The 18,238-nt window shown below is 38.4% G+C and overlaps 1 protein-coding gene, 2 long non-coding RNA genes and 1 pseudogene across 4 annotated transcripts; 3 read left to right on the forward strand and 1 right to left on the reverse strand.

The window, feature by feature from the left end:
- The first annotated feature begins 4 nt into the window (after positions 1-4).
- LOC117191778 lies at positions 5-8,034 on the forward strand. Of its 2 annotated transcripts, none has more exons than XR_004474068.1 (4): positions 5-223; positions 1,820-4,540; positions 5,272-5,535; positions 7,269-8,034. It is a non-coding gene; the product is annotated as an uncharacterized LOC117191778 (long non-coding RNA). The 2 variants fall into 2 exon arrangements; XR_004474067.1 differs by lacking the exon at positions 7,269-8,034 and adding an exon at positions 6,933-7,052.
- A 2,679-nt stretch (positions 8,035-10,713) lies between these two features.
- LOC117191766 overlaps positions 10,714-18,238 on the forward strand; it is a 55,865-nt pseudogene continuing 48,340 nt past the window's right edge.
- LOC117191785 lies at positions 14,223-14,853 on the reverse strand. The gene is made up of 2 exons (XR_004474077.1): positions 14,722-14,853; positions 14,223-14,590 (listed from the first exon to the last, which is right to left on the reverse strand). It is a non-coding gene; the product is annotated as an uncharacterized LOC117191785 (long non-coding RNA).
- LOC117191774 (myosin heavy chain, non-muscle-like) lies at positions 16,188-17,015 on the forward strand. The gene has a single exon (XM_033396546.1). It carries the CDS (start codon positions 16,324-16,326, stop codon positions 16,522-16,524), a length of 201 nt encoding a protein of 66 aa, XP_033252437.1. The 5' UTR covers positions 16,188-16,323; the 3' UTR covers positions 16,525-17,015.

Below are 18,238 nucleotides of genomic sequence, written 5' to 3' on the forward strand. Positions count from 1 at the left end.
ACGAGAAAAGTCAAACGACAAAACCATAGTTGAATTGAGTGAGAATAATATATATATATATAGAGAGAGAGAGAGTAAATACACCGCTACAATGTCGGAAGAAGTAATTCGCAACGATCCCGAGCTGAAATACCTTTCGGTGGAACGGAACCAATACAATGATCCGGCCACACAGGCGGAATGGACATAGAAGCGCCTGGTCTGGGTGCCCCACGAGAATCAGGTGAGTTCTACTGGCGAACCCTTGCCCACATATTCCTCCCGCCCTATCATCTTGCAGTTCCTCCTCTCTCCTGCTTTCACCTGAAGCGACCTGAAAAACCTGTAGAGCTTTGCCAGCGTTGGCGTTGGCTATGGCTTTGGCTTTGCTTCGTCTTGACCAGTTTCGAGTGGCTGTCCCAGTTCACAGCTGCAGTCTTTTGGGGGTTACTTTTGAGCTGAGAATTTTTGAAAAATTCTTTTAATCCGATTAGGTCAGGCCAGGCAGCTGCAACAGTCAAAAACGAGGCGCATATATAATGTTTTTTCCTGCCATAACGATACAGTTTTGGGAACCACGCCCGAAACACGAAATTACCTGACATAAAACCAACTGATAGAAGCCCCGGAGCCCGGAGTAAACTAATCAATTTGCGCAGTGTTTCGTTTGTCCCTTCTCTGGGGCTGGGTCTTATCGCACTCTCAATAGTTCCGAGTCATCGCCGTGGAAATGAATGAATCACACCTCATTCATTCCATTTTGATTTCTTTTAGCCGGGCCAACTTCTTTGAATTTAGCATTACTTTCTCGCTGCGGTGACAAAATTGAGTAAACATCCGTCGAAATCAGCCACACCAAATGATCCTCCCACAGCTGATTCATTAATTTCTCTGCTGAAATCATCAGCGTTAAAAGATGCCACAGCTCTTCAAGTTGGTCAAAAACCAAATCAATTTGCCGCTAAAAGGGTTTTGCACAACATTTTCCAATTTGCATATCGCAGCCACACTCTGACTCACTCACACCAAACAAAAGAGAACGAAAGAGCGGGAGAGCAGGGTCAGGGATCCAGCGAGAGCGAGGCAAAACAAGTTTGTAATCTCTGTCCCTGTATTAGTGTTGAGATATGTTCTGCATGTGTGTGTTTGTGTGTGTGTGTGAGTAATGCCTCTAGCTACCCTGCAGTACGGGTCATTAATGACTCAGTTGCTGACACGTCGATGACCGCGTCACTTAATAAGCGATGATTTTTCACGATTTTTTGGCTTAAATCATCGCTTATTAAATGCATGATTTTTGCCTAAAGATCATGCACATAATAAGCGATGATTTTTACCTAAAAATCATGCATTTTATAGGTGATGATTTTTACCTAAATATCATGCACTTAATAAGTGATGATTTTTCACGTAAAATCATGCATTTAATATAAAAAGTAATACATTGTAATTGTTTATTTTTCCAATTATTTTTATTTATTATTATTCATTATTGTCTGCTTTGTTTTTTTTTTCTCTTGAGGTCTTCTGAAAATGACTATTCTTAATGTTGTGAATAGCCTTCCGAATCACTTTTTCTGCTGGCTCGTCGGGTATTTTCATCTTCACCGCCGCTGAAATAATTTTTTATTAATTTATAATTTTTTTACCCTCAGAAATATACCAAAATATACCGTAAATATACTGACGAACTCAAGCTCTATAATCCATATTCCTCGTTTTTGATATTCCGTGGAATATTAATAGCTATCTATATCTCTCAGCCCTACCCACATAATTTTATACGATTTATGAATCAATTTTTTACTCACTGGCTTACTCTAAATACTTGCTTTTGCAGCAGAGACTAAATTTTTGCCTGGGATGACAAACATTTTCTCAATTCTATAATATCCTTTCCTAGGGTATGCATTGTTGCTTGCATTTTTCCGCAACATGGAACGCGATTATTGCTTTCCGCCAATGAAAATTATGGCAGGAAACGGCTGCGACAGAATGTCAGGATGCGTCGTGTTAATATTCCCCAATAATTGGTAATATTCACCCTAAGTCGATGTCCAAATATAGTAATTTAAGAACATAATTTAAAAGTATGGAATGGGACTCATTGTTGTCAACCGGTTATTACCGATTCAAATAAATACTGAAATATACGGTATTATTTTCAAAATATACCGACGTATTTTTGATATTCTGGCGAATATTACTAGCTAAATAGAACCCTCAGGCCTGCCCACATAATTTTATCCGACTAATGAATCAATTTTCTACTCGACTGGTTTATTTTAAATACTTGCTTTTATTTGATTTTGCCCAAAGGTCAAACAAATAAAACGTAAGAGATTATCTATATAATGTGTTTGTACAAAAATTGTGTGTACACACTTGCAACCATGGTCGATCTATCGGCCTAGCCCGCCAGATTCGAATCTATCCTTCTTCTTTCTAATCTGTGCGCCCAAAAGTACGCTGACCGCAATTGCCAAAACTATGCATCGTGGTATAGCCGCTCTATATAACGAATGACCCTTTTATATCTTTATTATCATATTGCTGATTTTGCATTGCTTTATATGAATATAAAACTTGATCAAAATGGAAAGACATGATGCGAGATGTGGATGCGATGCGAAGTAAAGCAACTAAAATTTTGTTGTAATGATTAGCTCAGTACGATGAGAAGGTGGGTCGGCGGAACGTGTATATACGTTTCACAAGAAAAGTCACACGTGCAAAAAGATTGACACACAACTCTATTTAACTTTTGACAGATGTCAGAAACAATCCCAAATAAGACACCTGCGTTCGTGGAAAAAGCTATCACCACTAGGTGAAAAAGGTTATTGTGCTAAAACAGCTCCAAAATGAAAACTACGAAGTGCACGATATCTACAACCTGGGAATGGGTGGAAAGTACGGTCAATATTCCATTCTATTTTTTCCAGACCGTTTTCCACCGTCTACTTCGTCAGTTCGCCCTCGTCTGTACCGTCAGCTAGTGTTGGCTCGGTGCAGATAATAAATGTTTATAAAATTTTAATAAAAAAATGGAATATTTTGTTGAATAAAATAAAGATAAAAAAGAAATAGCAAGAGAGAAATAAGAAGCAAAGGAGGCGAAGGAGAATTGATTCAATAAAAAAAAGGTACAGAGGAAGTGCACCAGACCACCGACTGTTTCGTCTACAATCCGGCCTGTTGCCTCGACGCCTATCCGGCTTCTGAATGCTGCGATGCCGAAATTAATAAATGCAGTTGCTGATTTACTATGTATATAACAAGGTCGAAATAATTATAGTCATAAAATCAAAATCAAAATCAACAGAAATAAAATGTAAAAACATTTTGTTTAGCTTTATAACATTGTTATTTAAAAAAAAAGCGCCGATAAGTTGCGCTTATCGCACAAAAATACCGATATTTTTTCGCAAGCCTGGAGGGATTTTTCATCGCAACACTGTCCATTTCATTACGTTTTATTTCTGACCTTCTTTGCTCAAACCTTATTTTAGGCACAATAAAATTAAATTAAGCATTTAAAGCTAGCTAATCTTCTAGAAAATTGATTCATCTATCGGATAAAATTATGTTTTGAGGACTGAAGGTCTTAGCTAATCTTAAGTCGAATTAAGTCAGCATGATTCGTGATTAAATATTTTTATAGCACTTTAGGTGAAAAATATCGTGGTCTTTTTTTATATAAAGATGAAGGACATGCAAGAGTAAATATTATTTTTTGTCTAGTTCAAGTTATTATCAGTTTAAATAAAGGGGGTTTAAGTGGGCTAAGTACGTTTTTTATCAGACGGTCAGACTTCTGCTCTCTTCTGAAACGAAAAAATGAGTCGTAATTTTTTAATGGGCCTTAAAAACGGGTATGGACAACAAACAAAAACAGCCAAGGCAAATTGCAAGGTTCGTACGAACCTTACCTCGGCGTTGTTGACAAACAATATACCTTGAAGTCAAAAGGGTGACTTTATCCTTTTATCCTCTTTTTTCTCGTTTTTATAAGCAAAAATTCAATGTAGGTAACAAAAGGGGTTGATGAATTATTCGTCTAATAATTTTAATGTGTCATATTGATAAATCGTTCACTCTTTCTTGCGACGAAAAATTGAGTCGTAATTTAAAATGGGCTATAAAAAAGGGTAAGGACAAGGGGCAAAAACAGCCAAGACAAATGTCGAGGTTCGCGTGTGATGAAAATATTAAGCAAAAGTGGATTTCAGCTTGCATGCGGTTGCATTTTCAGGGCCGTTTTGCCTGCTGTTCATACCCTTTTTTTTCTGCCATTATGTGTATATATATACTGAATATATACTGAAAATATACTGAATGCGAGTACGCGTTGACAATAAATCGAAAACTATAGAGGTGCTACCGTTAAAATCGTTAAAAGTCAAACCCAAACACACAGACAACGCGAAGACCACGAAGCAAGTGGATAGTGGAGTAGGCAAAAGTGAAAGAGAAAATAGAGAGAACGCGAAACGTAACGCAACAAGGCAATAAACAGTGAGTAAAGCAACCGCTGAAACGACGTGCGACGCGTCGAAATGTGAGCTCCTGCGTGTTTGTGTGTGTGTGTGTGTGCATGTGTGTGTTGGTGCGCTGAAAGTGCAGCTGTCGCTTGAAACAAATAAAACCGCACAATTTCCATATAAAAAGACATTGCAAGACGCAGCTTGCCAGCAATATATCAATAAATCGGTAGTGCGAGAAAACAGCGAAAACAGAAGGCGAGGAGCAAGCGCGACAAGAAAAAATAAAATGCATGTAGAATAATTTTAACGCCCAAAAGTCTCCGGTCTGTCGGCGACGCTGACGCTGACGCTGATGTCGATGCCAACGCCGACGCCGCTTGTTGAAACAAATGCATCGAAATACGTGCATTTCGGTGAAAATTGAGTTGAATTTGCACAAATGCAGTGCTGACAAAGTGAAACGAGAGAATAAAAAACAATATTAATGTGCAAAATATGCGGAAAACTGCTTTGAAATGTGGAGAGCGCAGAACAGCGGTACACAAAAGAAGGAAAGAGAGAAGGGAGAAAAGGAATGGAATGATGGCCGCTTATACCTGCTCTGCTTCGAAAAAGAAACCGAAACCAGCCACCAAAAATGTTTGAAACTGTTCTCGCCGCCTCCGTTTTGTGCCGCTCTTCTAAGATAAAGAGCGCGCGACTCGAGATAAATGCGAAAAATATTGTATCTCAATGGCCGCGGTGTTTCCGATGTGAAAATTAAACGAAACCGTATTCATTATTTTGTGTTTGTTCTGCTCAACAGAAAAGTGTGTATTAAAAAACCTCAATAGCCCCCACATTACGACGAGAAAACTCAAACGACAAAACCATAGTTGAATTGAGTGAGAATAATATATATATATATAGAGAGAGAGAGAGTAAATACACCGCTACAATGTCGGAAGAAGTAATTCGCAACGATCCCGAGCTGAAATACCTTTCGGTGGAACGGAACCAATACAATGATCCGGCCACACAGGCGGAATGGACACAGAAGCGCCTGGTCTGGGTGCCCCACGAGAATCAGGTGAGTTCTACTGAAGAACCCTTGCCCACATATTCCTCCCGCCCTATCATCTTGCAGTTCCTCCTCTCTCCTGCTTTCACCTGAAGCGACCTGAAAAACCTGTAGAGCTCCGCCAGCGTTGGCGTTGGCTATGGCTTTGGCTTTGCTTCGTCTTGACCAGTTTCGAGTCGCTGTCCCAGTTCACAGCTCCAGTCTCTTGGGGGTTACTTTTGAGCTGAGAATTTTTGAAAAATTCTTCTTTTAAGCCGATTAGGTCAGGCCAGGCAGCTGCAACAGTCAAAAACGAGGCGCATATATAATGTTTTTTCCTGCCATAACGATACAGTTTTGGGAACCACGCCCGAAACACGAAATTACCTGACATAAAACCAACTGATAGAAGCCCCGGAGCCCGGAGTAAACTAATCAATTTGCGCAGTGTTTCGTTTGTCCCTTCTCTGGGGCTGGGTCTTATCGCACTCTCAATAGTTCCGAGTCATCGCCGTGGAAATGAATGAATCACACCTCATTCATTCCATTTTGATTTCTTTTAGCCGGGCCAACTTCTTTGAATTTAGCATTACTTTCTCACTGCGGTGACAAAATTGAGTAAACATCCGTCGAAATCAGCCACACCAAGTGCTCCTCCCACAGCTGATTCATTAATTTCTCTGCTGAAATCATCAGCGTTAAAAGATGCCACAGTTCTTCAAGTTGGTCAAAAACCAAATCAATTTGTCGCTAAAAGGGTTTTGCACAACATTTTCCAATTTGCATATCGAAGCCACACTCTGACTCACTCACACCAAACAAAAGAGAACGAAAGAGCGGGAGAGCAGGGTCAGGGATCCAGCGAGAGCGAGGCAAAACAAGTTTGTAATCTCTGTCCCTGTATTAGTGTTGAGATATGTTCTGCATGTGTGTGTTTGTGTGTGTGTGTGAGTACTGCCTCTAGGTACCCTGCAGTACGGGTCATTAATGACTCAGCTGCTGACACGTCGATGACCTCGTCACTACCCCCCATGACATAGTCGATGACCGGCCATACGCTGAGCTGATGACATTAACATGGAGATGTCCTAGGGCATAATCGATGACATTGTCATCGAGCATTGCCGAAAAATCATGACTTAATAAGCGATGGTTTTTCACGATTTTTTGGCTTAAATCATCGCTTATTAAATGCATGATTTTTGACTAAAGATCATGCACATAATAAGCGATGATTTTTACCTAAAAATCATGCATTTTATAGGTGATGATTTTTACCTAAATATCATGCACTTAATAAGTGATGATTTGTCACGTAAAATCATGCATTTAATATAAAAAGTAATACATTGTAATTGTTTATTTTTCCAATTATTTTTATTTATTATTATTCATTATTGTCTGCTTTGTATTTTTTTTCTCTTGAGGTCTTCTGAAAATGACTATTCTTAATGTTGTGAATAGCCTTCCGAATCACTTTTTCTGCTGGCTCGTCGGGTATTTTCATCTTCACCGCCGCTGAAATAATTTTTTATTATTTTATAATTTTTTTACCCTCAGAAATATACCAAAATATACCGCATTTTCAAAATATACCGTAAATATACTGACGAACTCAAGCTCTATAATCCATATTCCTCGTTTTTGATATTCCGTGGAATATTAATAGCTATCTATATCTCTCAGCCCTACCCACATAATTTTATACGATTTATGAATCAATTTTTTACTAACTGGCTTACTCTAAATACTTGCTTTTGCAGCAGAGACTAAATTTTTGCCTGGGATGACAAACATTTTCTCAATTCTATAATATCCTTTCCTAGGGTATGCAATGTTGCTTGCATTTTTCCGCAACATGGAACGCGATTATTGCTTTCCGCCAATGAAAATTATGGCAGGAAACGGCTGCGACAGAATGTCAGGATGCGTCGTGTTAATATTCCCCAATAATTGGTAATATTCACCTTAAGTCGATGTCCAAATATAGTAATTTAAGAACATAATTTAAAAGTATGGAATGGGACTCATTGTTGTCAACCGGTTATTACCGATTCAAATAAATACTGAAATATACGGTATTATTTTCAAAATATACCGACGTATTTTTGATATTCTGGCGAATATTACTAGCTAAATAGAACCCTCAGGCCTGCCCACATAATTTTATCCGACTAATGAATCAATTTTCTACTCGACTGGTTTATTTTAAATACTTGCTTTTATTTGATTTTGCCCAAAGGTCAAACAAATAAAACGTAAGAGATTATCTATATAATGTGTTTGTACAAAAATTGTGTGTACACACTTGCAACCATGGTCGATCTATCGGCCTAGCCCGCCAGATTCGAATCTATCCTTCTTCTTTCTAATCTGTGCGCCCAAAAGTACGCTGACCGCAATTGCCAAAACTATGCATCGTGGTATAGCCGCTCTATATAACGAATGACCCTTTTATATCTTTATTATCATATTGCTGATTTTGCATTGCTTTATATGAATATAAAACTTGATCAAAATGGAAAGACATGATGCTAGATGTGGATGCGATGCGAAGTAAAGCAACTAAAATTTTGTTGTAATGATTAGCTCAGTACGATGAGAAGGTGGGTCGGCGGAACGTGTATATACGTTTCACAAGAAAAGTCACACGTGCAAAAAGATTGACACACAACTCTATTTAACTTTTGACAGATGTCAGAAACAATCCCAAATAAGACACCTGCGTTCGTGGAAAAAGCTATCACCACTAGGTGAAAAAAGGTTATTGTGCTAAAACAGCTTCAAAATGAAAACTACGAAGTGCACGATATCTACAACCTGGGAATGGGTAGAAAGTACGGTCAATATTCTATTCTATTTTTTCCAGACCGTTTTCCACCGTCTACTTCGTCAGTTCGCCCTCGTCTGTACCGTCAGCTAGTGTTGGCTCGGTGCAGATTATAAATGTTTATAGAATTTTAATAAAAAAATGGAATATTTTGTTGAATAAAATAAAGATAAAAAGAAATAGCAAGAGAGAAATAAGAAGCAAAGGAGGCGAAGGAGAATTGATTCAATAAAAAAAAGGTACAGAGGAAGTGCACCAGACCACCGACTGTTTCGTCTACAATCCGGCCTGTTGCCTCGACGCCTATCCGGCTTCTGAATGCTGCGATGCCGAAATTAATAAATGCAGTTGCTGATTTACTATGTATATAGCAAGGTCGAAATAATTATAGTCATAAAATCAAAATCAAAATCAACAGAAATAAAATGTAAAAACATTTTGTTTAGCTTTATAACATTGTAATTTAAAAAAAAAGCGCCGATAAGTTGCGCTTATCGCACAAAAATACCGATATTTTTTCGCAAGCCTGGAGGGATTTTTCATCGCAACACTGTCCATTTCATTACGTTTTATTTCTGACCTTCTTTGCTCAATCCTTATTTTAGGCACAATAAAATTAAATTAAGCATTAAAAGCTAGCTAATCTTCTAGAAAATGTATTCATCTATCGGATAAAATTATGTTTTGAGGACTGAAGGTCTTAGCTAATCTTAAGTCGAATTAAGTCAGCATGATTCGTGATTAAATATATTTATAGCACTTTAGGTGAAAAATATCGTGGTCTTTTTTTATATAAAGATGAAGAACCTGCAAGAGTAAATATTATTTTTTGTCTAGTTCAAGTTATTATCAGTTTAAATAAAGGGGGTTTAAGTGGGCTAAGTACGTTTTTTTATCAGACGGTCAGACTTCTGCTCTCTTCTGAAACGAAAAAATGAGTCGTTATTTTTTAATGGGCCTTAAAAACGGGTATGGACAACAAACAAAAACAGCCAAGGCAAATTGCAAGGTTCGTACGAACCTTACCTCGGCGTTGTTGACAAACAATATACCTTGAAGTCAAAAGGGTGACTTTATCCTTTTATCCTCTTTTTTCTCGTTTTTATAAGCAAAAATTCCATGTAGGTAACAAAAGGGGTTGATTAATTATTCGTCTAATAATTTTAATGTGTCATATTGATAAATCGTTCACTCTTTCTTGCGACGAAAAATTGAGTCGTAATTTAAAATGGGCTATAAAAAAGGGTAAGGACAAGGGGCAAAAACAGCCAAGACAAATGTCGAGGTTCGCGTGTGATGAAAATATTAAGCAAAAGTGGATTTCAGCTTGCATGCGGTTGCATTTTCAGGGCCGTTTTGCCTGCTGTTCATACCCTTTTTTTTCTTCCATTATGTGTATATATATACTGAATATATACTGAAAATATACTGAATGCGAGTACGCGTTGACAATAAATCGAAAACTATAGAGGTGCTACCGTTAAAATCGTTAAAAGTCAAACCCAAACACACAGACAACGCGAAGACCACGAAGCAAGTGGATAGTGGAGTAGGCAAAAGTGAAAGAGAAAATAGAGAGAACGCGAAACGTAACGCAACAAGGCAATAAACAGTGAGTAAAGCAACCGCTGAAACGACGTGCGACGCGTCGAAATGTGAGTTCCTGCGTGTTTGTGTGTGTGTGTGTGCATGTGTGTGTTGGTGCGCTGAAAGTGCAGCTGTCGCTTGAAACAAATAAAACCGCACAATTTCCATATAAAAAGACATTGCAAGACGCAGCTTGCCAGCAATATATCAATAAATCGGTAGTGCGAGAAAACAGCGAAAACCGAAGGCGAGGAGCAAGCGCGACAAGAAAAAATAAAATGCATGTAGAATAATTTTAACGCCCAAAAGTCTCCGGTCTGTCGGCGACGCTGACGCTGATGTCGATGCCAACGCCGACGCCGCTTGTTGAAACAAATGCATCGAAATACGTGCATTTCGGTGAAAATTGAGTTGAATTTGCACAAATGCAGTGCTGACAAAGTGAAACGAGAGAATAAAAAACAATATTAATGTGCAAAATATGCGGAAAACTGCTTTGAAATGTGGAGAGCGCAGAACAGCGGTACACAAAAGAAGGAAAGAGAGAAGGGAGAAAAGGAATGGAATGATGGCCGCTTATACCAGCTCTGCTTCGAAAAAGAAACCGAAACCAGCCACCAAAAATGTTTGAAACTGTTCTCGCCGCCTCCGTTTTGTGCCGCTCTTCTAAGATAAAGAGCGCGCGTCTCGAGATAAATGCGAAAAATATTGTATCTCAATGGCCGCGGTGTTTCCGATGTGAAAATTAAACGAAACCGTATTCATTATTTTGTGTTTGTTCTGCTCAACAGAAAAGTGTGTATTAAAAAACCTCAATAGCCCCCACATTACGACGAGAAAACTCAAACGACAAAACCATAGTTGAATTGAGTGAGAATAATATATATATATATATAGAGAGAGAGAGAGTAAATACACCGCTACAATGTCGGAAGAAGTAGATCGCAACGATCCCGAGCTGAAATACCTTTCGGTGGAACGGAACCAATACAATGATCCGGCCACACAGGCGGAATGGACACAGAAGCGCCTGGTCTGGGTGCCCCACGAGAATCAGGTGAGTTCTACTGAAGAACCCTTGCCCACATATTCCTCCCGCCCTATCATCTTGCAGTTCCTCCTCTCTCCTGCTTTCACCTGAAGCGACCTGAAAAACCTGTAGAGCTCCGCCAGCGTTGTCGTTGGCTATGGCTTTGGCTTTGCTTCGTCTTGACCAGTTTCGAGTCGCTGTCCCAGTTCACAGCTCCAGTCTTTTGGGGGGTTACTTTTGAGTTGAGAATTTTTGAAAAATTCTTCTTTTAAGCCGATTAGGTCAGGCCAGGCAGCTGCAACAGTCAAAAACGAGGCGCATATATAATGTTTTTTCCTGCCATAACGATACAGTTTTGGGAACCACGCCCGAAACACGAAATTACCTGACATAAAACCAACTGATAGAAGCCCCGGAGCCCGGAGTAAACTAATCAATTTGCGCAGTGTTTCGTTTGTCCCTTCTCTGGGGCTGGGTCTTATCGCACTCTCAATAGTTCCGAGTCATCGCCGTGGAAATGAATGAATCACACCTCATTCATTCCATTTTGATTTCTTTTAGCCGGACCAACTTCTTTGAATTTAGCATTACTAAATACCACAGTTCTTCAAGTTGGTCAAAAACCAAATCAATTTGCCGCTAAAAGGGTTTTGCACAACATTTTCCAATTTGCATATCGCAGCCACACTCTGACTCACTCACACCAAACAAAAGAGAACGAAAGAGCGGGAGAGCAGGGTCAGGGATCCAGCGAGAGCGAGGCAACACAAGTTTGTAATCTCTGTCCCTGTATTAGTGTTGAGATATGTTCTGCATGTGTGTGTTTGTGTGTGTGTGTGAGTACTGCCTCTAGCTACCCTGCAGTACGGGTCATTAATGACTCAGCTGCTGACACGTCGATGACCGCGTCACTACCCCCGATGACATAGTCGATGACCGGCCGTACGCTGAGCTGATGACATTAACATGGAGATGTCCTAGGGCATAATCGATGACATTGTCATCGAGCATTGCCGAAAAATCATGACTTAATAAGCGATGATTTTTCACGATTTTTTGGCTTAAATCATCGCTTATTAAATGCATGATTTTTGCCTAAAGATCATGCACATAATAAGCGATGATTTTTACCTAAAAATCATGCATTTTATAGGTGATGATTTTTACCTAAATATCATGCACTTAATAAGTGATGATTTGTCACGTAAAATCATGCATTTAATATAAAAAGTAATACATTGTAATTGTTTATTTTTCCAATTATTTTTATTTATTATTATTCATTATTGTCAGCTTTGTATTTTTTTTCTCTTGAGGTCTTCTGAAAATGACTATTCTTAATGTTGTGAATAGCCTTCCGAATCACTTTTTCTGCTGGCTCGTCGGGTATTTTCATCTTCACCGCCGCTGAAATAATTTTTTATTATTTTATAATTTTTTTACCCTCAGAAATATACCAAAATATACCGCATTTTCAAAATATACCGTAAATATACTGACGAACTCAAGCTCTATAATCCATATTCCTCGTTTTTGATATTCCGTGGAATATTAATAGCTATCTATATCTCTCAGCCCTACCCACATAATTTTATACGATTTATGAATCAATTTTTTACTAACTGGCTTACTCTAAATACTTGCTTTAGCAGCAGAGACTAAATTTTTGCCTGGGATGACAAACATTTTCTCAATTCTATAATATCCTTTCCTAGGGTATGCATTGTTGCTTGCATTTTTCCGCAACATGGAACGCGATTATTGCTTTCCGCCAATGAAAATTATGGCAGGAAACGGCTGCGACAGAATGTCAGGATGCGTCGTGTTAATATTCCCCAATAATTGGTAATATTCACCCTAAGTCGATGTCCAAATATAGTAATTTAAGAACATAATTTAAAAGTATGGAATGGGACTCATTGTTGTCAACCGGTTATTACCGATTCAAATAAATACTGAAATATACGGTATTATTTTCAAAATATACCGACGTATTTTTGATATTCTGGCGAATATTACTAGCTAAATAGAACCCTCAGGCCTGCCCACATAATTTTATCCGACTAATGAATCAATTTTCTACTCGACTGGTTTATTTTAAATACTTGCTTTTATTTGATTTTGCCCAAAGGTCAAACAAATAAAACGTAAGAGATTATCTATATAATGTGTTTGTACAAAAATTGTGTGTACACACTTGCAACCATGGTCGATCTATCGGCCTAGCCCGCCAGATTCGAATCTATCCTTCTTCTTTCTAATCTGTGCGCCCAAAAGTACGCTGACCGCAATTGCCAAAACTATGCATCGTGGTATAGCCGCTCTATATAACGAATGACCCTTTTATATCTTTATTATCATATTGCTGATTTTGCATTGCTTTATATGAATATAAAACTTGATCAAAATGGAAAGACATGATGCGAGATGTGGATGCGATGCGAAGTAAAGCAACTAAAATTTTGTTGTAATGATTAGCTCAGTACGATGAGAAGGTGGGTCGGCGGAACGTGTATATACGTTTCACAAGAAAAGTCACACTTGCAAAAAGATTGACACACAACTCTATTTAACTTTTGACAGATGTCAGAAACAATCCCAAATAAGACACCTGCGTTCGTGGAAAAAGCTATCACCACTAGGTGAAAAAAGGTTATTGTGCTAAAACAGCTTCAAAATGAAAACTACGAAGTGCACGATATCTACAACCTGGGAATGGGCAGAAAGTACGGTCAATATTCCATTCTATTTTTTCCAGACCGTTTTCCACCGTCTACTTCGTCAGTTCGCCCTCGTCTGTACCGTCAGCTAGTGTTGGCTCGGTGCAGATTATAAATGTTTATAGAATTTTAATAAAAAAAATGGAATATTTTGTTGAATAAAATAAAGATAAAAAGAAATAGCAAGAGAGAAATAAGAAGCAAAGGAGGCGAAGGAGAATTGATTCAATAAAAAAAAGGTACAGAGGAAGTGCACCAGACCACCGACTGTTTCGTCTACAATCCGGCCTGTTGCCTCGACGCCTATCCGGCTTCTGAATGCTGCGATGCCGAAATTAATAAATGCAGTTGCTGATTTACTATGTATATAGCAAGGTCGAAATAATTATAGTCATAAAATCAAAATCAAAATCAACAGAAATAAAATGTAAAAACATTTTGTTTAGCTTTATAACATTGTAATTTAAAAAAAAAGCGCCGATAAGTTGCGCTTATCGCACAAAAATACCGATATTTTTTCGCAAGCCTGGAGGGATTTTTCATCGCAACACTGTCCATTTCATTACGTTTTATTTCTGACCTTCTTTGCTCAAACCTTATTTTAGGCACAATAAAATTAAATTAAGCATTTAAAGCTAGCTAATCTTCTAGAAAATTTATTCATCTATCGGATAAAATTATGTTTTGAGGACTGAAGGTCTTAGCTAATCTTAAGTCGAATTAAGTCAGCATGATTCGTGATTAAATATATTTATAGCACTTTAGGTGAAAAATATCGTGGTCTTTTTTTATATAAAGATGAACCTGCAAGAGTAAATATTATTTTTTGTCTAGTTCAAGTTATTATCAGTTTAAATAAAGGGGGTTTAAGTGGGCTAAGTACGTTTTTTTATCAGACGGTCAGACTTCTGCTCTCTTCTGAAACGAAAAAATGAGTCGTTATTTTTTAATGGGCCTTAAAAACGGGGATGGACAACAAACAAAAACAGCCAAGGCAAATTGCAAGGTTCGTACGAACCTTACCTCGGCGTTGTTGACAAACAATATACCTTGAAGTCAAAAGGGTGACTTTATCCTTTTATCCTCTTTTTTCTCGTTTTTATAAGCAAAAATTCCATGTAGGTAACAAAAGGGGTTGATTAATTATTCGTCTAATAATTTTAATGTGTCATATTGATAAATCGTTCAATCTTTCTTGCGACGAAAAATTGAGTCGTAATTTAAAATGGGCTATAAAAAAGGGTAAGGACAAGGGGCAAAAACAGCCAAGACAAATGTCGAGGTTCGCGTGTGATGAAAATATTAAGCAAAAGTGGATTTCAGCTTGCATGCGGTTGCATTTTCAGGGCCGTTTTGCCTGCTGTTCATACCCTTTTTTTTCTTCGATTATGTGTATATATATACTGAATATATACTGAAAATATACTGAATGCGAGTACGCGTTGACAATAAATCGAAAACTATAGAGGTGCTACCGTTAAAATCGTTAAAAGTCAAACCCAAACACACAGACAACGCGAAGACCACGAAGCAAGTGGATAGTGGCGTAGGCAAAAGTGAAAGAGAAAATAGAGAGAACGCGAAACGTAACGCAACAAGGCAATAAACAGTGAGTAAAGCAACCGCTGAAACGACGTGCGACGCGTCGAAATGTGAGTTCCTGCGTGTTTGTGTGTGTGTGTGTGCATGTGTGTGTTGGTGCGCTGAAAGTGCAGCTGTCGCTTGAAACAAATAAAACCGCACAATTTCCATATAAAAAAGACATTGCAAGACGCAGCTTGCCAGCAATATATCAATAAATCGGTAGTGCGAGAAAACAGCGAAAACCGAAGGCGAGGAGCAAGCGCGACAAGAAAAAATAAAATGCATGTAGAATAATTTTAACGCCCAAAAGTCTCCGGTCTGTCGGCGACGCTGACGCTGACGCTGACGCTGATGTCGATGCCAACGCCGACGCCGCTTGTTGAAACAAATGCATCGAAATACGTGCATTTCGGTGAAAATTGAGTTGAATTTGCACAAATGCAGTGCTGACAAAGTGAAACGAGAGAATAAAAAACAATATTAATGTGCAAAATATGCGGAAAACTGCTTTGAAATGTGGAGAGCGCAGAACAGCGGTACACAAAAGAAGGAAAGAGAGAAGGGAGAAAAGGAATGGAATGATGGCCGCTTATACCTGCTCTGCTTCGAAAAAGAAACCGAAACCAGCCACCAAAAATGTTTGCTGCCGGCTCTGCCGCTGCTCCTGCTGCACTCTTCGGAATGCAAACTGGTTAATGGTTCATTTCTAGACACAGCCGGCTTGAGCAACTGTGGCCATATTTTTTCTTCTTTTGCGCTCTTCCCTTTTGAAACTGTTCTCGCCGCCTCCGTTTTGTGCCGCTCTTCTAAGATAAAGAGCGCGCGTCTCGAGATAAATGCGAAAAATATTGTATCTCAATGGCCGCGGTGTTTCCGATGTGAAAATTAAACGAAACCGTATTCATTATTTTGTGTTTGTTCTGCTGAACAGAAAAGTGTGTATTAAAAAACCTCAATAGCACCCACATTACGACGAGAAAACTCAAACGACAAAACCATAGTTGAATTGAGTGAGAATAATATATATATATATATAGAGAGAGAGAGAGAGTAAATACACCGCTACAATGTCGGAAGAAGTAGATCGCAACGATCCCGAGCTGAAATACCTTTCGGTGGAACGGAACCAATACAATGATCCGGCCACACAGGCGGAATGGACACAGAAGCGCCTGGTCTGGGTGCCCCACGAGAATCAAGTGAGTTCTACTGAAGAACCCTTGCCCACATATTCCTCCTGCATATTCGCACATTCATTTCTCTGCTGAAATCATCAGCGTTAAAAGATGCCACAGTTCTTCAAGTTGGTCAAAAACCAAATCAATTTGCCGCTAAAAGGGTTTTGCACAACATTTTCCAATTTGCATATCGCAGCCACACTCTGACTCACTCACACCAAACAAAAGAGAACGAAAGAGCGGGAGAGCAGGGTCAGGGATCCAGCGAGAGCGAGGCAAAACAAGTTTGTAATCTCTGTCCCTGTATTAGTGTTGAGATATGTTCTGCATGTGTGTGTTTGTGTGTGTGTGTGAGTACTGCCTCTAGCTACCCTGCAGTACGGGTCATTAATGACTCAGCTGCTGACACGTCGATGACCGCGTCACTACCCCCGATGACATAGTCGATGACCGGCCATACGCTGAGCTGATGACATTAACATGGAGATGTCCTAGGGCATAATCGATGACATTGTCATCGAGCATTGCCGAAAAATCATGACTTAATAAGCGATGATTTTTCACGATTTTTTGGCTTAAATCATCGCTTATTAAATGCATGATTTTTGCCTAAAGATCATGCACATAATAAGCGATGATTTTTACCTAAAAATCATGAATTTTATAGGTGATGATTTTTACCTAAATATCATGCACTTAATAAGTGATGATTTGTCACGTAAAATCATGCATTTAATATAAAAAGTAATACATTGTAATTGTTTATTTTTCCAATTATTTTTATTTATTATTATTCATTATTGTCTGCTTTGTATTTTTTTTTCTCTTGAGGTCTTCTGAAAATGACTATTCTTAATGTTGTGAATAGCCTTCCGAATCACTTTTTCTGCTGGCTCGTCGGGTATTTTCATCTTCACCGCCGCTGAAATAATTTTTTATTATTTTATAATTTTTTTACCCTCAGAAATATACCAAAATATACCGCATTTTCAAAATATACCGTAAATATACTGACGAACTCAAGCTCTATAATCCATATTCCTCGTTTTTGATATTCCGTGGAATATTAATAGCTATCTATATCTCTCAGCCCTACCCACATAATTTTATACGATTTATGAATCAATTTTTTACTAACTGGCTTACTCTAAATACTTGCTTTTGCAGCAGAGACTAAATTTTTGCCTGGGATGACAAACATTTTCTCAATTCTATAATATCCTTTCCTAGGGTATGCATTGTTGCTTGCATTTTTCCGCAACATGGAACGCGATTATTGCTTTCCGCCAATAAAAATTATGGCAGGAAACGGCTGCGACAGAATGTCAGGATGCGTCGTGTTAATATTCCCCAATTATTGGTAATATTCACCCTAAGTCGATGTCCAAATATAGTAATTTAAGAACATAATTTAAAAGTATGGAATGGGACTCATTGTTGTCAACCGGTTATTACCGATTCAAATAAATACTGAAATATACGGTATTATTTTCAAAATATACCGACGTATTTTTGATATTCTGGCGAATATTACTAGCTAAATAGAACCCTCAGGCCTGCCCACATAATTTTATCCGACTAATGAATCAATTTTCTACTCGACTGGTTTATTTTAAATACTTGCTTTTATTTGATTTTGCCCAAAGGTCAAACAAATAAAACGTAAGAGATTATCTATATAATGTGTTTGTACAAAAATTGTGTGTACACACTTGCAACCATGGTCGATCTATCGGCCTAGCCCGCCAGATTCGAATCTATCCTTCTTCGTTCTAATCTGTGCGCCCAAAAGTACGCTGACCGC

Source organism: Drosophila miranda (genome assembly GCF_003369915.1).
Source record: "Drosophila miranda strain MSH22 chromosome Y unlocalized genomic scaffold, D.miranda_PacBio2.1 Contig_Y1_pilon, whole genome shotgun sequence".
Classification (NCBI taxonomy): Eukaryota; Metazoa; Arthropoda; class Insecta; order Diptera; family Drosophilidae; genus Drosophila; species Drosophila miranda.

What these genes read in the sequence shown, in the direction of transcription:
- LOC117191774 (XM_033396546.1), top strand. Translation starts at nt 16,324, where the DNA reads ATGTCGGAAGAAGTAGATCGCAACGATCCCGAGCTGAAATACCTTTCG.